This window comes from Talpa occidentalis, unplaced genomic scaffold (genome assembly GCF_014898055.3).
Source record: "Talpa occidentalis isolate TD23 unplaced genomic scaffold, MPIMG_talOcc4v2.1 talOcc4.6, whole genome shotgun sequence".
NCBI classification, from domain to species: Eukaryota; Metazoa; Chordata; class Mammalia; order Eulipotyphla; family Talpidae; genus Talpa; species Talpa occidentalis.
Window position 1 is genome coordinate 120,263,262 of NW_023604972.1, and position 20,447 is coordinate 120,283,708.

At 40.6% G+C, this 20,447-nt stretch overlaps 1 protein-coding gene across 6 annotated transcripts in view; it reads left to right on the forward strand.

Moving 5' to 3' along the window:
- LIFR (LIF receptor subunit alpha) overlaps window positions 1-20,035 on the forward strand; it is a 99,045-nt gene extending 79,010 nt beyond the window's left edge. For all 6 annotated transcript variants that reach the window (XM_054688261.1, XM_054688263.1, XM_054688260.1 and 3 more), the window contains 7 exons: window positions 1,509-1,688; window positions 3,437-3,538; window positions 4,138-4,305; window positions 6,780-6,941; window positions 7,803-7,896; window positions 12,529-12,607; window positions 12,942-20,035. In XM_054688261.1, coding sequence (XP_054544236.1) covers window positions 1,509-1,688; window positions 3,437-3,538; window positions 4,138-4,305; window positions 6,780-6,941; window positions 7,803-7,896; window positions 12,529-12,607; window positions 12,942-13,565 — 1,409 coding nt within the window. In that variant the 3' untranslated portion in view covers window positions 13,566-20,035. The remainder of the gene's footprint in view (window positions 1-1,508; window positions 1,689-3,436; window positions 3,539-4,137; window positions 4,306-6,779; window positions 6,942-7,802; window positions 7,897-12,528; window positions 12,608-12,941) is intronic.
- Window positions 20,036-20,447: the final 412 nt, after the last annotated feature.

Sequence of the window (20,447 nt, forward strand, 5' to 3'; positions counted from 1 at the left end):
CCTCTCCAAGGCCACAAGGTTGATGCTGTCAGCGAGGCTATTTGACCACCTGACAGGCTGGAAAAAAATCTCATTTTAAGTGGCAGATGTGTTGCTAAGACATCTTTATTGGTAGGAATACTATATTAAGAAATTCTTCTGAAAGTCTAACTTAGATCCTCAATATAAGCTTAAAAAAATAACCCTGGCATAATTGTAAAATTGCTTTGTGTCTCCTGTTAAATTCCCCAGATTACCAGAGATGAGCCCGTTCCTGCTGAGCTGCCTTAATAACAGCTCTGTGAGTTTTAAACAGCCACCTGTGTCTCTTGTCCGGGCTCACATCCCTCCGGGTCATCCCCTGACCCCCCTTTGCTGTCCTGCCCCATTTTTATGACCACCCACGCCTAGAAGAGGACCCTAGTCAGGATCCTCAAAGTGAAACTTTCCAACTCCTGCTTGAGGTTGTTTCTGCTGCTTCTTACTGGTGGGGTCTTGCTGCTTCCGTTGGCTCAGGGGAATTAGGAGGAAGGGACCGGGGAGCACCACATATCTCAGGGACTCAGGATCCACCAGGGCCCAGAATGCCGCACACCTCAGGGAGGAGAGGCCCTGGGCAGGGTGCGGGGGACCGAGAGCAAACAGGAGAGAGAGGGAATGTGTGAATCCTGAGCATAATGTACCGACTGAGATTATGTGTGTTACTGCTCTCATATTGACAGGCAACAGCTCTGTTTGTTTTTAATGAAAGATCTGTATTCCTACCTTTTCCACGTGTCTCTGAGAAGATAGTAATTTACAAGGTTAGCTTTCAGGTTGACGCTCCAGAGCAAATCATTGTTCCGTGAGGATTTCCTGCCTTAATAACTGTGCATTCACATCCTCCAGTGGGTTTCTTCTGTGCCATCCCTGCCAGGAGCCCCCTAGAGCTCTTCTCTCAACCCTGTTCCCACAACCCCCTCTCCACGGCCTTGATCCTACAGTCTCAGGCTTGATTTCCTACTGCCTGATCCCAGGAGCTGCTTTTTGACTTTTTTCAACTGCATGCTGAGTTTCTGCATATGGACAGGGATTGCCTGTAGTTGTTAGAACCAAAATAACAGAGCAACACCTGTAAGCTTGATTTAGTTTGAGCACTTTTGAAGTTTCTAGGCAGTGAAGTAATTTTCATAACTCTTGGCTCATTTGCCTGAGATTTACCTTGTAGGATTGTTTTTTTAAAGATATATTTATTTATTTATACAAGCACTGGGTACAGTCAGAAGCATGGGAGGATGAGAGGATTCACCAGAACCAAAGCGGGGAGCACAACAGACAGACTGATGAAATACACTGCTGAGGGGAGCAGCGGGAATGGCAGGAGAGGTCTGCGCACCATGTGGGACCCTCGCCGGCGGCCGGGGATAGAACCAGCGCTTTAGAGGCTGCAGGCAGGTTCGCAGCCCAGTGCTCAACCACTGCACCACCAGGGGAGGCCCCTTATAGGATTGTGTTTAACACCAGTAAAATGCCCTCCTCTCTTGTTGAAGATGATCTCAAAATAGAACAAGCTGTTGGAACAAGAAAGAGGATTCTCCTCACTTGGAATTACGACCCCAACATGACTTGCGACTATGTTATTAAATGGTGCAACTCCTCTCGGGCTGAGCCCTGCCTTATGGATTGGAAAAAGGTCCCCTCCAACAGCAGTGAAACTATAATAGAATCTGGTAAGATGAACCGGTGTCTGTCAATCCCAGTTCTTAAAAATATATATATTTAAAAAAAGAACAACACTTGGTACAGCCAGGCACAGCTTACCTCTGGGGCAGGTGTGAATTGGTTTCATATCTCTGGAAGGTGGTTGTGGGGTCTAGCTGTGGAAATTGGCATCCTTTGATGCAGTAATTGTCTAGGAATTTGTCCTAACAAACAGAGAACAACACAGATTGACATCTAAGAATGTTCACCACAGCAAAATTTGTAACCATAGAAACGGAAAATAACCCAAATAACAAATAGGATAATGAATAAATGATGTACATCTGTAAAATGGAATATGCACTATTAAAAAATGTGGAAGATTGAGCAACGTTTAATGCTCAGGAGGAAAAAAAAGACTAGTAACTTCTGAGCGTAATGGTTTCACTCCGTGTTCTTTTGCCTTTGTTTGCCTGGGGTGCAGATTACTGAGTCTAGGGAGGGACCACTTGGGAAGGACATGTACTCCTTCAGCACCCTCCTGCTGTGAGACAAGAAGGTGTCAGTGTGATATGGACAGTACAGTGGGGGGCGAGTCCGCACCTTCCTGACTGCTGACGAGTCGTGAGCAGCCCTTGTTACGGGAACTCGGTAACCAACAGTCTAAGCTCCCTTGTCCTGGAAAATTAGAACCTTCCTTCCATGGCCCTTGCCCTTCTGAGCAGCTGATGAACATGGGTCGCATCTCCACCCACGGGAATTCTGGAACTTGCAGCCCTTGGTAGTTGTGCTTCTTGATATCATCCCCTTCTGGTGACCTTCCCTGACATGTTACTGAAGTTCAAAAGAGCGAGCCACTGCTGATTACTAATCTCCCAGGGTACAAGTTCTACTTGTTTGCTTGTTTCACTTGAAAAGATGAATGAGGACATCCATTCATTAGATTACTATCTGTGGGCAACCATTATTTTCGCGTGTTCTTCACTTTATAATGGCTGGGCATGGCACCTCCCTGTGCCACCTCACCTACCAACGTGCTGCCTGCCTGTTTCCTGCACCTTCCCTTGTATTTCCCCCACATGGAGCCCCCTGTGCCTTCGGTGGTCCTCGTGTATGTTCTATAAATTCTAACCCCCTCTTCATCCATTCTCCTGGGGCTGTGAGAATAATAGGGATGGATGGTGTCTGATGTAGTGGTAGGGGTTTGAGGTGGAAAGACAGCTCCACAGATGGACTATATTGGAAGCTGGGGTTAAGCAGGGACCTGTAGGATGAGAACTTTCAAGGACACTGAGCAGTGATGCTGTAAAGAGGAACAGACTGTGAGGCTCTGTCCATGAACATGGAGATGTCTCAGGAGAGTGGAGCATTTTGTGTCTGCATCGTCGAGCAAGGGGAAAGCAGTGGGTTTTGTCCAATCCAGAAATAACTCTATTTAAGGAAGGGATTTGCAGAGGCATGATGTGGCCCTGGATTGGTTAGTAAACAGACCCCAGATCAAATCTGGAAAGAGGTCTTCATGGCTTGATTTTAAGGAACAAAACAGGAGCCTTGATCACTAACTATTCCAATAGAAATGAATCTAATTGTTGTTCAGTCAGTTTTCAATCTCGTTCTGTACCAGTTTTGAAAATATGGGTGTAATTTTCATAATAAGAAAATTTGCTTAAGTTAGCTTTGGAAATTTCAGAATAAGTTATAAATTTCGTATTTCTAAAATAAATATGCATGGCAACATTTATTTACAAAAGTTTAACTTACTGTGTCCATCCTATAGATCAGTTTCGACCAGGCATAAGATATAATTTTTTCCTGTATGGATGCAGAAACCAAGGCTATCAACTATTACGTTCCATCATCGGCTACATAGAAGAACTGGGTAAGTTAAATGGGTTTTAAGTATTCTTAAGAGTTCAAGGTAGAAGTTATAAATGGATAACTACTTCAAGATTCATTTCCACAAATAGATTGAATGAAGATGTTTTGTTGAAGGAAAGTTCAAAGAATAATTAGTATGATAAATGTAAAATTACTGCTTTGATTACTTATTCCTACTCCATTTGTTTAATGTGTATAGTTCATGACTTCATGTTGTCATTAACAAAGTTTAATGCATAACTTGGAAATCAGCAGTACTTAACTTGGACCTTTGTAAGTTTTTAAAGATATCAGGACACCTGATCAGAGGGGACATACAAGTGAAGTCTATTTGAAGAGCCACTTAAAGATTTTGCTTTGGTTACTTCCGTAGATATGTATTTTGTTTAAAAGCTGAAAGTTGTGTCTTTGTGTCTCTGGTTATTAGCATATAAGCTTCACAAAAGTATTTGTGATAAAAATCTCTGAAAGTTTGTGATAAAAAAGAAAATTTTGATCCCAAGTTGAGCTATCTTTGGGACTGGCAATCTCATTAAACATCAGTATCTCATTCTGTAGCAGTAAACTGTCCTTCAGCTAGTGACTGTTTTCCTTTCATAGCTCCAATTGTTGCACCGAATTTCACTGTTGAGGATACATCTGCAGATTCCATATTAGTAAAATGGGAGGATATTCCTGTTGAAGAACTTAGAGGCTTTTTAAGAGGATATTTATTTTACTTTGAAAAAGGAGAAAGAGACACATCTAAGATGAGGGGTTTGGAATCAGGTAAGTTAATTTCCATAACTGTGGGTAGCGTGTCTTAGAAATTCCTCCCTAACTACAAAAAGAGAGGAAAGAAAAGCAAAGTACAACTAAATCGCTTAATACTGGTTTCTAGAAACAGAAGCAGCTCCTGTGCAAGGACAGGGGCGAGGACTGGCAGCAGACTTCTCAGCAGCACACCAGGCAAGACCTTAACAGCCACATCTGTAAAAAAACACTAGGTGAAAATGACTTGCAATCTAAAATTTTCTGCTAGGCCAGTCAATCAACCAATGTGAGATTAGAATGAAGGCATTTCCAGAAGGCTGCAGATATTTGCTGCCCTGTGCACCCTCTCTCAGGAAGCTATGAGAAGATGCACCAGCCTGAGGAAGTAGTGGGCAGCGGGTCCCAGTGTGGGAACAGAGGCCCGGGAAGGAGGCCCCTGGTGGGAGGCAGAGGTGATGGCCCTGTGACTTGGTTGAGTTGGACTGTGTGAGACATTGTGCTGGATGGCCACTGGAGGGTGTGTGGGAAGAATTAGGAGATAGTCCTTCAAGCAAATGAGGAAGGAAACCAATTTTAGCAAGTAAAACAAGGGAATGTGATGATACCAGGCAGTTTGGCTAGCACTTGGCTGCCAGAGACCAGCTCCAACCAGGGCTGGGTTTCCGCAAGGACGAGACGGTGTTGGCAAACTGGAGGAATGAAGCGAGGGGGAGATGAGGTCGTGAGGAGACACTGATACTTGATCAGGGTGCAGACATCTCCCCCTGAGGGTCTCAGCAGGGCTTTATTTATACATCAGATGTGCTATTTGATCATTGCATCATGCAGTCATAATTGATTTTACTTTTACATTGTTTCAGAAATTATTAATGATTATTAACAGTGCACAGTCCTTTTTTTAATTTTCCTAGTCTATGATTAACTTGGTTATATTAACTTGGTTACATATTTTCCTAGGTGATATATGTTAGTCAGAAAATAGAAACAGGTGCTATACGCAAGGTGATTTATGCAGTCAAGCTAGGTAACTGTGAAACAGGGCTAAGCAGGCATTGTAAAATCGAGGGCGGCTTCCTATTTTCTATATAGAAGCAAAGGGTCCCGGTACCATGGGAACAATATGTGGTGTGTTTCTCTCAGACCATTTCGCTTCCCAGGGCGCCTCAGGGCCTTCTCTAGTGGGGACTTTTACTGGGCTCAGTTCCATCAGTTCTATCAAGCTTGGTTTGTTAGAGAACTCAATGTTACTCATGGTAACTGAATTACAAATCGGAGGACGTGGAGAAATATTGGAAACCGTTTCATTATCAATCATGTTGGAAGGTACTTTTCTCAAACTACTGAGGTATGCATTACTGAAACTGGCATTGATGCCAACGCTCATTCTGTTATTCTAAAGCTTATAGAAAATTTCCATGGCTTCAATAACTGCCACAAACAAATGAAAGGAAGTAGCAGGAGCCAGCTGTGGAGTTTTCTGACTTTTCAGAAACTTGCCTCATGCCCAGACCTTGTCAGATAGCATGAGTAGCATGGCCCGTGCCACTCGGCAGTAGTCCATTATTGATATGATCACAGTCATGCAAACACTGAGTTTACCAAATGTTTTGATGCTTCAATATGAATAATGGGAGGAGGTGATTGAGGGGAGAGGTGGGGGAGGAGAAGCAGCTGTGTGAGAGAGCTAAGTCTTGACCCTCACAGGACATGAGCTGATGATGTCTGAAATTTAAAAAGCAATCACTGCCGATCTAAGTTCACTTTGAAGTATGAAAGTCAGTACTCAAAGAAACTGATAGCATGATTTTAAAGTAGTTGTAAGTGGTGGGAGGAAAGTGTGGTAGGGAACTGTTACTTTTTGCTATTAGCCATTTAGTATGATTTATTTCTTAAACTATTATTTTGGTTAAAGTTTTAAAAGCAATGGTTGAAACAGTTCTTCACATTTCTGTCTAAAGTGATTCAGAGGCTTCCTCACTGACATCTCATTTGAGAACTCAGGTGCACTGCCTTTTACGCAGATGGCTTGGAGTCATCTCTATGCTTGATGCCTGAGTCCCACCCAACTCATAGGCCAACCAGCCTCAGTGACAGTAACCCCTGCCCCCAAGCCCCCTGCAGTGGGTTTAATTATGGTGGGCTTTGTGTGTGTGCATGTGTGTGTGTTTGTGTGTGCTTTTAAGTAAAGAGAAGTGACCTTTATTGATTCTCTGCTTGCTGTGCAGAATTATCTTAGAGAATGTCTCTGCAACATTCCTTAGCCCTTTGAGTTAAGCTGTGACATAGCAGTTTCACAGGTAGAGGGGCTGGAATAACAGACCCAGATCACAAGCCACTCACTGACATAGGTGGAACTTGTACGTGGCTCTGGCTGCTCCCAGACCAGCAGCCAGACTCAATTTCCTGGGATGTGGGCATGACAGGTGTGCACAGCCATGTGTTTAAAATGGTGCCAGGATCAGTAATAATATTCTTTACTTTAAAAATAGGTCGTTCTGACATAAAGGTCAAGAATATTACTGATGTATCCCAGAAGACACTGAGAATTGCTGATCTGCAGGGGAAAACAAGTTACCACCTGGTCTTGCAAGCCTACACGGGTGGTGGAATGGGTCCGGAGAAGAGCATGTTTGTGGTGACAAAGGAAAACTGTGAGCTAAATACTGCGTAGTGTGGTAGTTCAGCGCATAGTGCTTTTCGCGATTTTTGGTTATGTAGCAGCCCCCTTTTCTAAAATTTCATATTCTGATGCATTTTTATAGTAGGTAGAAACGGTGTTCAGAGGCCATGAAATAACTTTGTGTTAATCCTCACCGGTTATTAGAAGCCATTTCCTATTTGGATACCTAAGCATTTAATGAATTAAGGGCACATGAGTCTGGAGTTCTAGATTCATGTTTTGGTTCTATAATGGTCAACCTATAAATTTTTTTGTCATCATTGCTCTGTGATTTTTCACATAGCCAGGAAACAGTGAAAGAAATATCCTTTAAGAATGTGTGAAATGCACTAAATACGTTGAGCTAGAAAACAGAAATGGGGGAGGTGTGAGGAACCTGACTTCAAATTGACCCTGGCTTGTTCTCTGCCCCAGAGTGAGAACATGCACAGCTCTCCTAACAGTCATGAGACTGTGGCCCTTGTGGGCACCTTTACCCCCTCAGAGGCCCCTGGCAATGTTGGTGATATTTCTGGTTGTCATCACTAGATAGTGGTTGGAGGCTAAAGGATGTGCTGAATTCTGCCCCCGACATAAACAGTGAAGAAATATCTGGCCTAAAATGTCAATAGCGCCAAGATAGAGAAACCTTGTTCTAAAGAATTGATATATTAGTATAACAATTATTGCAAGACTTTTAAGGTTCTATTTAAATAATTTTTCATGTTCCTGGAATAGTTAGGATTAACTTTTCTTCAAATAATCTACCAATTTAAAAATCTTCTAATATAATCTTGTTCTATACTGTGCACTAAAAATGATGATTTTAATATTTGCACTACTCTCTTTTCAGCTGTGGGACTAATTATCGCCATTCTCATCCCAGTGGCTGTGGCTGTACTTGTTGGGGTGGTTACAAGTATCCTTTGCTATCGGAAGCGAGAATGGTAATGGTACCTGCGTTTGCCCTTCCTGCTTTGTTCTTAAAGGCTTGATTATTAACTTTATGTGTTAAGAAATAATGGTATCGGTCCGGAGCGCTGCGGCGCCCTGAGGTCACAACCTCAGGAGATTTTTTGAGCGTGATATGAAACCACTGCCATCCATGGAGGGCCTGGAAAGATCTTAGAATATTGTCATATGTCCTTGGGCAGCTTCTAGGAGCAAGGAAGGCAAACAGAATGTATACTGATGGGAGAAGAGACGGTGGTACTAGAAGACACTTACGACCTAAGAAATATCTGGAGGATATGGAGAGATAAATCACTGCACCTTCCAAGATGTTTCTAAATTCCTGCTATGAGTGAGACCATCCAGTGTTTTTCGTCTTCTTTCTGGCTTATTTCGCTGAGCATGATCCCTTCCAGCGCCATCCATGTTGCTGCAAATTGCATGTGTTTATCTTTTTTGAATGCTGAGTAATATTCCATGGTGTATATGCACCACCTCTTCTTGATCCAGGCATCTATTTTTGGGCATTTGGGTTCTTTCCAAAGCTTCGCTATTGTAAACAGTGCTGCTGTAAACATAGGGGTGCAGGTGCTCTTTGGAATTGATGTTTCTGTGTCCTTTGGGTAAATACCTAGTAGTGGAATCGCTGGATCCTACGGAAGCTCTGTCTTTAGCAGGTCCAGAAATCTCCACACAGCTCTCCATCGTGGTTGGACCAGTTTGCACTCCCACCAGCAGTGCAGGAGAGTTCCTTTCTCTCCACATCCTCGCCAACATTTGTTGTTGCTAGTTTTTTTAATATGTGCCATTCTCACTGGTGTGAGATGGTATCTCATGGTAGTTTTGATTTGCATTTCCCTGATTGCAAGTGATGTTGAACATTTTTTCATATGCCTGGTGGCCCTTTGCATTTCCTCTTTGGAGAAGTTTCTTTTTAGCTCTTCTGCCCATTTTGTGACTGGATTATTTACTTTGTTTTTTTTGAGTCTCTTCAGCTCACTAAGAGCATTCATTATTCTATGAGGACATCAGAAGTCTGCAGACTTAACTCTCTAGAAACTTCTAAATATTGATTTATACACATGATCATCACCAAAGAAATCTTTCAGGATCAGTACAATCCTGATTACTTTCTGAACTGTGTAGGTTTTTCTTCTGATTCATCAATGAAAAATACTTGTTTTAGAATTGAAAAATCCCCATACTTTGCCCCCTCTTGTCACCGATGAAGACGTGGAGGTGCCGCTGAAAGCCATCTTCCCTCAGCACCCACGGGCCTGAGGAGGAGACAGTGATGATCGCTGAGGGAAGGGCAGGGCAGCCGCAGTCTCTTCTGACTTGCTGGAGGAGCAGCTGTCAGTAGTTCTCCTGAAGCCTCCTAATAAAGGTTAAAGGCTCCATTTAACTCAGCCTCTGGCGGGGCCGCCAGGATGGCCTAGGGGTTAGTCTCAGCGCTCTCACCGCTGTGGCCTGAGTTCAAGCCCCGGCCAGGGAGCTACCCGCAAGGAGCGTGGGAGCTGTGGGAGTTAGCCCCGTCAGGGGGCCTGGAGCTAGAGCGCATGTGGTGCAGCAGATGGTCTCTTCGTTCTGTGCCTGCTGCTCCACTATGCTCTGTGCTTCAGATCTCCCCTGCCCTCCCCTGCCCCCCCCTCCTCCCCTCCCCTCCTGCCCTCCCTCCCCTGCCCCCCTCCTCCCCTCCCCTGCCCCCCCTCCTCCCTGCCCCCCCCTCCTCCCCTCCCCTGCCCCCTCCTCCCCTCCCCTGCCCCCCCCTCCTCCCCTCCCCTGCCCCCTCCTGCCCCGCCCCGCTCTTCCTAGCAAAAATCTAACACCTATGATACTCCCGAGTGCAATGTGAATATCAGTCGATGAACAACCATGCCACTAAACACCCTCCGTATGTTAAAGCATTTATTACCCCGTAGTACCTTGAGTTTTTGGCAGATCAACTACACCATTATGCTCTTTCCCTATACTGACTGTTTTGTTCTTTAACTCAGCCTTAATATTCCCATACAAATCATAAAACATACTGAGTGAGTTCTCAATGAAGTGATGAGTTCCATCACTCTCCCCCTTTTGTGTCCTCCCTGTGATTCATGTTACAGGGTAACGCTGATATAAAATGGGTTGCCTGACTGTGGGTCCTCACCGGAGAACTTAAGACTGAACTGCAGACAGGCACACAGAAAAGTTCATAAATGGTTTATTTACAAAAGAAGGGGGAATGAAGAACTCAAGGAGAGGGAGATAAATTGGTGAATGCATCCTACTAGCTCCATCGAGCTGGAATCCCTCATGGCACACAGGGCCCACACAGCATACAGAGAGCTGGCGAAATGCCAAGCGAACCCCCAAGGGCCACCTATCAGGTTATATACCGGGCCTGTTTAACTCCACCCTCAGTTCCCTCCAATCCTTCCTTCCATGAAGTTTGCATTATGGGATTTGTAGTTCCCGGTGTTTAGTCTGGAGTAGGGGGGAGGAGTCCACATAAACCTGTGTAGTGGAGTTTGTGGAGTTTGTTCAGGGCGTCCTTTCTCCCCAACATATTCCCCCTTTCATTTTTTGCCCCCATTTCTATGTTGCTGAAGGTCAGATGTGTATATGCTGGGATTCAGGCTCAGATGATAATTTCTCAGGGTTCCAGTTTAGAACAAAAACCAGTCTCCAGGTTCCGTCAAGTGTGGCAAACAAAAGTCCTCTATTCCTGGAAGAGAATTAAGTCCATGCCAAAAGAAAATCATCGGGAGGCACTAGCCAAAACAAAACAGCAAAAATATCAAAATCACAAGAAGAAGAAAAAAAAAATCTTAAAAACTGATTAACTGTAATCTTAAAGTTCTAGTCCACCTTAATCCCAACTTTATCCAACAATATAGTGAAAATTTGCAAACTAAATCTTTTTTTTTTTTTTTAACTTCTTGGTTGTGAACAAAGGAACCTGATTAGGGATTCATGGGAAATAAAAAGTCATTATGTGGTGTGCAAAAAAAATAAATAAATAAAAAATAATGGTATCACTTTTGGTTGAAGCTAGTAAAAAATGATTGTTTTTAGTTCAAATTAATATTGGATTCAATATTAAGCAAGAACATGGTATATTATTTAAAGTTTTCAAATTAGTAGGGTAAAAATGTAATTTTCCCTATTGTCTTGGCTAGTAATTTAAAGTGATAGCATTTGTACTAAAAAAAAAAAAGGACTTACACGAATAAAGATGGCAACAATAGCTATATGCAGAGTTAAGTGTTATTTAATGATTAAGAGCCTACTTTTCCTAGTGATCTGGTTAGAAAAATCTGGTCATTTACTCAAGTATTCAACAATACAAATGACCCCTCCTATGTGGAAGGGAACATAGTGGTGAACAAATAAGCCTTGTCCTAACAGACTTACAGTATTGTGGGGAAGATGGACACTGAACCCATAATCATCCAATTAATACATAATCATCCAATAAATACATGCTTGTAGAGTGTGAGCGGGTACAAGGAAGGGCACTGGGTACCATGAGAGAATAGCAGGGACACCATATCACTTCCTGGTGTGAATTTCTTACGAGAAGTGTCCCAAAGAGTAAGGAGAAAGAGAAAGAATATTCCAGGCAGAGAGAATAGCATCTGTGAGGGCCCAGAAATTGGAAAGAGTTTGATCTTCTGGAGAAAGTAAGATCTACATGTCTGAGTAGAACAGGAGAGCGAGGACGGAAGATGAGGTGAGGAAAAGTAAGTGAAGGGTGAGCTGAGGTGAGATGAGGTGAAGTGACAGGTAAGGTGAGGTGAAGGGTGAGGGTGGAGGTGAGATGAGGTGAGATAAGCAGGGGCTGAGCAGGTCAATCAACTGGCAGCAGCTGTCCTGCACTGAAGCAAATGTCTTTGTTCATACACAGATGGTCCTCCCTGGTTTTAAAAATGTTATCAGTTGTACTAAAGAAGAGAATGTGTGTTAGTGATCCTACATATAAATCAAAATAATAGTTTAGGGCTATGGAATAGCCATGTTCTCATTACCAGAAATCTCATTTTAAAAATTACTTCAATACTACAAAAAGACAAAGTAAAGAGAAATTCCAGACATTAACAGCATTATTTTTCCTGCAGAAATTTCAACCAGTAAGTTCTTTTTTCAACAACTGTAAAGATGATAGGACTTCTTGTGTTTGTCTGCTTTTTTTTCCACTCAAGATTAATAGCCTTCCTTTTTCTGATAGCCTAGAGCCTGGGATGAGTAGTGGAAAGCTGCATAATGCAAGCATGTTCCCTAAGCAGTGGGTCACACTTAATCCAGTTTGCAGTATATATATTGGGTTAGCTGAGTAATGGCTGTATTTTACTTTTGACTTAATAGCACAATCACCATTATAATTCTTCACTTTCCATTTTCATAAAATACATAAGAGGTTGTTCTAGAAGTACGTGTGTTATTTACAGTTTTCTATATATGGGAACTTTTATGTGCATTCTACAGAAAGCTGTAGTGAATGAGCACACTGAAACTCCGCTTCCATTTTTATCTCAGATATTTGTTCATCTTACAAAATGTCAAAATAAGCACGATGATTTACGAACTTACTTGCCTTATGGGTAATCTTATGTTATTAAACTTATTTGATTGTTCTTTATTTAAAGGATTAAGGAAACCTTCTACCCTGATATTCCAAATCCAGAAAATTGTAAAGCACTACAGTTTCAAAAGAGTGTCTGCGAGGTAATCCTTTATTTTCTTTCCTATATCTTTGAAGTATTGGCTTCCTTTTATCTGTCTTTCCTGAAAAGTTATTAACATGCAAATGTCATTCTGAGTAAAGAATCCTGAAAAAATAGCAGTGCTTTTAACATTTGCTGAATTCCTCAATTTATTCATTGTAAATTGTACTGGGCTCTTTTTTCCACTGGTATTAATAGCAAGGAAAACATTGATCTGTAGAAATGACTTTGCTCTCATATGCGCTACAGAGGCTCAAAGAGAGGTTTTTACAAGCAAATGTAAATGTGAAACCATTACTGCTAGCCTTAATTGCCATTCTTGTATTTATTTCTAGGGAAACAGTGCTCTTAAAACATTGGAAATGAACCCTTGTACCCCAAATAACGTTGAGGTCCTGGAAGCTCGATCAATAGTTCCTAAAATAGAAGATACAGAAATAATCTCCCCAATAGCGGAGCGTCCACAGGATAACTCGGAGGCAGAACCCGAAAACCATGTGGTTGTGTCTTACTGTCCACCTGTCATTGAGGAGGAAATAACCAATCCGGGAGTGGATGAAGCTGCAGGCACTTCTCAGGTCATTTACATTGATGTCCAGTCCATGTACCAGCCTCAGGCCAAACCAGAGGAAGAACAAGAAAATGAGCCTATAGGGGGAGCAGGCTATAAGCCCCAAATGCACCTCCCCGTGACTTCTGCTGTAGAAGATCTAACCACAGAAGATGACCTAGACAAAACTGCAGGCTACAGACCTCAGGCAGATGTAAACATGTGGCACTTAGTGTCCCCAGACTCCCCTAGGTCCACAGACAGCAACAGCGAGATCGTGTCTTTTGGGAGCCCATGCTCTATTAACTCCCGGCAATTTTTGATCCCGCCTAGAGATGAAGACTCTCCGAAATCTAACGGCGGTGGGTGGTCCTTTTCAAACTTTTTTCAGAACAAGCCAAATGACTAATGGTGCCCCCCTGTCACTTCAGTCTGCCATCTCAATAAGCTCTCATTGCTAGTGCTGCTGTGTCAGCGCTGGGTCTCCTGGAGGATCCTGTGAAGTATTGCTGGTGAGGTGGATGTCACCACGTGCAGATTACACTAAAAGTATTCATATGCTTTTAATGTAGTCTGAAAGCCCCGCTGAGTAACTTGGAAGTTCATCCTACAAAACTCAAGATTTGTGATTCGAGCCAAAGAGTCCTCACCACCCTACCTTCCACAAGCATTTCTAGGCTCACGGCCTAGCCCACACGTGAAAACAAATCCCGCGGCAACTGCGTTCTGTTGTGTTGTTAACGGTTTTCCCATATGTACGCTATGGAATTGCAAGTGGATTTGAAGGCGAGGGAGAAAAATGTCAGAAGTAACAAGATGACCTCTATCTGCCTGACATTTACTCCATTCTAGATGAAAACCAAGCACAGGTGTTAAATCTTTGAGAATTGTTCGCCTCTGTCCTTAGCATTTAAGAAATGAACGCAAGGTTTAATGTAGTGACAGCTCTTTAGTGTTTAGTTTGGCAAAGTTTGCTGATTTCTGTGCCTACTGTATAATGGGTTACCAAATAGTGGTCTCAGGGGTACAAACTTGGAAAAAGAGTGTGACACTGACTAGCCCAAATTAGAATCGTGTTTTCTTGCTTTGGTAGATTTTTTGAACCTCCCCATTAACTTCAGCTTTCATGCCCGCTTCCTGTATTGCAGTCGGTTGCCTTAATATTTAAAAGTTAAATATCTAATATTGTTGTTCTAAGTTTTTAAAATACCTGTTTTGTTTTTTTTTGTGACACTTAAGCATTTTCAATGTTATTCATAAGCATATAATTCCAGTAATTTACTATTTGAGACGACTACTAAGCAATAGCCAGCGGCATTAGCTATCCAGATGCTTCTGGTTGGCTTTCCTTCCTCCGAGAAGCCAGGGCCATAGATCTTTGACCCCGCCCCAAAGCGAGCTTTTCTCTTGATCTTGCATCTTGGCGATTCTGACCTCTTAAATGATTATCAGTCCAGATTATTTGATCCAGTCCTCAATTTTTTAAATCTAAAACTAAAAACATAATGCTTCTTACAGGAGCAGTTACTCAAGGGCTGTTTTCTGTGACATGCTGGTTGGCGGCGGGCACGCTGTATATGGTGTAGGTGGGAGTCATCTGAGCTGCCGGGGGCATCTGTCTCACAACACCCTCCCCCACCCCTGACCTCCCCCCCTCCTCTTTCGTAAGTGACATCTGGAATGAAGGTGGTCTTTGGAAAAGGAGAATGAAAACAAAATACTCTAATATTTTCCCTGCCCTTGGATTGTCTGTGCATTTTGACTTTTGATAGTTAAGACAAAATGACTCGAGACTGTGAAATAGCTGAGTCAGTCAAGAAGTCAAGATATGCCTGTTTTTTAATCATTTGAGGTTCTGTAATGTCTTTGCAAATGATGCATCAGTTGTTTTTTTTTTTTTTCCTAACTCATAATGTATCTTTATGAAAACCACATTGTGGAAAAATCCACTGGGTGACAAGGGACAAAATCTATTTAGGTACTCTGTTTATGAATCCTTACCTTAGCTTCTAGGGTTCAGCTAAGTTCCTCAGCTTTGTGATCTGTGGACATGTGGAATGAAATATAATTAATTATGTACACATGTAGTATGTTAAAACTATACAATAGCTCACAGAGATCTTCAGCAGTGAAAAAAATATCAAAACAGAGCCATCCCTTAAAGAATTTGCCCTGTTGTCTTCTCCTCTTGGGTTCCTTGCCTCAGCTTCCACCCCTGACTGAGTCCCGGGGCTGCCTTCTCTTCTGCTGGAGCTATCCTCACCGTAATCCCTTCATGCTCAACTCATCCCTCGTTCCCTATTGGAACCTCTTCTCCTCCAGTTTACCTCTTTAGAGTAAGTGTTGGCTGAGTTAAAAGTTTGTCAATCTAAACAGCGCTAACCTCAGACCACGGGAGAAGGCCAGAAAAGATTGATCTCTGTGATCAGTGTATGTGTACTTCATCAAGGACCACCTGGCTCCAGTGCCCTTCTGGTGCCCACAAGCCTCTCTGGTGACCAGCTTGTTTGGCTAATGGTGAACGTTACAGGGGGTCCTGAGTCCTTTCACTCTGTCCAACACTTGGCTACTTTTCCTGCATGAAAAAGGTGATGTGTGCACTCACCTCTCCCTCTACCCTCTGGATTTCCACCCACAAAGATCATCTAATGAGAGCAGAATTACTAGAAGCAGAATGTTTTATTAGTCTGGACAAGCTCCATGTAACATGCTTAAAAGAAGGTGGTCTAAGTCAGCAGCCAAAACAGGTCTCCTGTCTTTCGCCACTGATGTGAGGAGGACAGGCAGACCACTGTACAGATCAGAAGGTATGACCTCCCAACCCTTGCCCCACCTGGACTGGTAGGGGCAACACTCAACACTGGGAGAGGGGAGGGAGAGGGAGGAGGGCAAGAGAAATGCCCTCTGCCACATACCCTGCTGTTTATGGTGCTGGAGACCCTGGTGAATGTGCAGGTTGTCAGCTGGACCGTGCCCACATGGGAAAGGCGGTCTGTTGCCTTGTTCTGTCCAATCAGATTAGCTCTGCTCCCTGGGGAAGAGATTGATGTGTGATGTGTTCCCTCCAGCCCTTCCTGACTGAGAAAATAATTGGGAAATCCCTCTTAACTAAAGCCCAACCATTGGTTAGAAAATTCTAAGTGTATAAACTAGAATTATGTTACATTACACTGGTTGACAAATACTGCCTTAGGGACACATTTTCACATCCCTTGTAAGTCCGCTTATTTAGAAGCCCCTCTGAAATCAAGCTTCCCTGTGAGGAATGGAAATGACGGTGGTCATTACACTTGAATTTCTTTTGAGTGGCCATCTTAAGGAAACAATACTCATAGAACATTGTTAGAAGTCACAGCTGGGCCTTAGACATAGATAGACCTTGTGCATCGGGTATTGCATGAGTTGACATCTGTGTGTGGAAGCTGTCAATGCTTGGATTTGAGATTGTAGCCCTGAGGATCTGGATAGTTGACGTGTGTATTCGTGTGCTTAGTTGTAGAGGCGGTTTATTCCTGCAGCTTAGCCAGAGGCAACCATTCACAGCAAAGGTTAAGGGCGGAAATAACAGCCTCATTTTCCAGGCCAGCATCATTTTCACGGTTCAGGAATCTGAAGGATTGTACTTGGAACATCCAGTACCATCGCACTCTCAGAAACAGTGGTAAGAGTCACATTCTTAAAACTTCATGCAACTCGTATTCTTGTTGATTAGCCCTGTAATTTCTTAATTGTCCTCATTACGTCCATATTTAAAGAACATTGTAATTCTTTCTGTATTTGGATAATCTGATTATTATATGGAAGATTAATGAATATTTTCTTCCAAAAGGAATTTGAAATCATTTTGATGGTATATTGAAATGAAGGTATTCCCAGGACATGTCAATAGTCAGAAAATATAATGTTACATTTTTCTTCTGCTCAGGCATATCATTTGATAAAACTTTTTTGTTTTAATTTGCCCTAAAGTAATTGTTACTGTTTTCTCATTAGTATAAATAAAATTCCATTTTTTTTTTAATTTTGAAAGTAAAATTGTGTATCTCAAGAGTAAAATGTGAGATCATTAATGAATTACTAAGGCAAGCTCACTGAGTAATTTTTTATTGACTGAGTTCTGTCCCAAAGCATGCAAATTCAAGGTTGTTTCCCAAATATTGGGCAGGTCTGAGACTATTGACTGGAAGACTCAAGCCTTCTTTGGAGGACTAGGAGTGAAAACTGGGGAGACCAGTTTATGCAAAAACAGCACTAGATACCTTATTTCTCCCTAATTTTGAGTTTTCATTGTTCTTTTGTATATGGTAGGCACACAGCTTAGGACGTGTTTGTACCAAGTAGTCTGTGTTCTAGCAAACAAACAGTAAATTGATGTGAGCTTAATTGATTAATATAAGCAATTGTTCTTTTGATAAACTATTTCTTAAGCATTTATTTTAAACTGGTATTTCCTACTGAAACAAAGTGCCCGTCTTTTGCATCCAGAAGAAAATTTTTCACAAAAGAAAATGATTTATGTCAACTTAATGGAAATACATCTTTTAGACATGACCATAGGCTATCACTGGAAATTACTTGGTTTGCATTTGATCAATTTATTGTCATGGATTGTGAATCAAGGCTATTAAGAATAGTTAAACCTATTTCACCAGGGTAGTAAAATTTGTATTCCTTTTCAATTAGTGTGTTTTTCTTAACTATTACATGATCATATTCATGCTAATTATAATACTGGAGAATTATTTTTATTACCAGTATAGAGGATTAATAATATTCAATTAATTTATATGTAAAACTTTATTGTATATGATAGAATTCCTGGGAATGTAGTGATTTGATCTAACTATAGCCAAAACCTTGTGATTATGACATTGAGTTACATCAGGACTCTGAGAGTAGCACTTATTTCTCCCCATATCAAGAATGTTAATATTTTGGATTATAAATGTCCAAGTTATAACAGAATTTACCTGTGCAAGACAACTCCTAATTGTGCAACATTTTTATGAAAATTAAAAGTAGTGTTTTAACAGGGAAACTCTGTTTTGATGTTCAAGTGCCTAGCTGAAGAACCATAGAAACAATAAGTTCAGAAGCTCTTAAGTGGGTAAACTGTAACTGATCTAATATTATCCAAATGCAAAGCAGTAATTACTTAATTTCTTTTTAGTGGGTATAACTTGAATACCCTAAAAACAAAAATAAGTGAATGGGAAAATCATGACTGTTTAATTGATAAGGAAATTTACTTTTATTGCCTTTACTTATATCTTCTAAGCTTGCCTTTGCAGTAGCCAATCAGAGCTTAAAATTTTTTTCAAAGATCAATAACATAGATCTTTTTGCTGCACTTAAACCCAGAATACTCTGTACACCCAACTGAATGGCTCACTCGAATATATTGAATTTCTTTCTGTATTTAAAATGTACTTCCCTTAGGATGATTCCATTTTAAATAGATATCTTTCAATTTCTGAATCATTCCAGAGATGAATTATAAAAGATCCAGAGATTGTAGATGGTAATACCATAATCATTTAAAAATAAACAAGTTAACTATTATATTTAACATTGGTATTAGTATTTTTGCATTTGATTTTAGAAGACAATACTAATAATGATTTTCATAATTTTTTTTCAAATATTCTTCCCTGGGTTTGATTACAAATACCTTTCCCATTATTTATGATATGCCCTGCTATTTAATTTTTTCCTTCTGACATAATGATTAGGAAAAATGTGAATATGTTATGGATAGTTGAACACTACACAAACAACACACTATTATTCAGGTCATTGTTGTGAAAGTGTAGGTATTATATGATACCCTGGGGTTTTATCTTACTACTTTCTCAAAAAGGAGAACAGCTTTTTCTTAAATGCATTTCAATTCAGAATTGCTTGAAAGAGATTGACCTTAATAGAAAGAGAAATATCTTAAATTTCAGATGATACTACCTTAAAGGTATGTTCAAAGGTAAAACCATTGAAAATTTGCAACTTTCATAGTGGGAATGTCTTCCCTTTTCTTCTCCTTCATCAGCTGGCCATAAATCAGATGTCCTTAATAATTCTTCAGAAGTCACCATAGTTTTTATTTTCAAAATTACATTATAACGAATTACTGTTTACAAAACACACATACTGTGAACAGATACAAGTCTTTGTCCTTTATAAGGTTGTTTGTAGAATGAGTGTTTTTTAAAAGGGGATATTATATGTTAAATATTTTCATTTTATAAATACTAGTAGTTGTTTACTAATTTTTGTTTCGTCAGGTGTGTGCAAATATTGCTGAAAGATAGGGAGAAACTGCAAATCCAAAACTTCCCTTTCTCGTTTCTTGAAATGTTTACCACTACAGACTATTTTTTTAACCTGAATGATCAGTTGTGATATTCTGTTCCTAAAATCATGCTTAATCATATAAAGAAACATTAAATCTACGTATACAGAAAGCAAACTATAGATTGCAGTACGTTTGTGTGTTTCAGTCTGATTCACAGAATTCCGAGTTTTGAATGGAATAAAATAACTCCATGCACAGAGATAACAACTGAGCTATTTTATGCCTTTTGAAAATTGGGAGATTATGTTGGTATTAGAATGGAAAATTTGAACATTTTATATCCTGGTATAATTTCAGAATTTTTAGTTTCCGAATCTTTTGGAAAACATGGTTGTAGCAAGAACATAGAATATAAGTAACCTATTACTAAGCCACCTTAAATGTAAAACTAGTATGCTTGGCTGTTAACTCTAAAGATGTTACTATGTCTGTTTTTAAAACATGCATGTATTTAACAATTTTATCATAGTATTGTCATGGAAAAAAATAAATATATTTTCTTACAACTTAATACTGACAGATTATGGACATTATTTTTTGTTTGTTTTTTCTTGTTTTAAGCACATAGGAAAAGTGGCATCTGCTTTATTATTGCACTTTCAGTTCTATCCCCAAAGAATTACATTGGTTATGAAGAGATCAGAAAGTTATGACTAAGTTATAAATACTGCAATGCATAGCTATACCATTGCTAGAACCTTTCATGTGTTCCATTATCTATATTCTAATTGCCCGAGAAGTGAGAAGTTAGCACAGAAATAACCAAATGATAGGAATACAATATTATAAAACACATACTGAGCCTTAAAATACTAATTTTAATTTTTTTTTCCTTTTGAAGATAACATTTTTGGACATTCTAGGAATGTAGCAACATTTTCATTTCAAGCTTATGAATTTGGAAGTAAAGTCATTGATTCAGCAACACCTTGTAATTTTAAA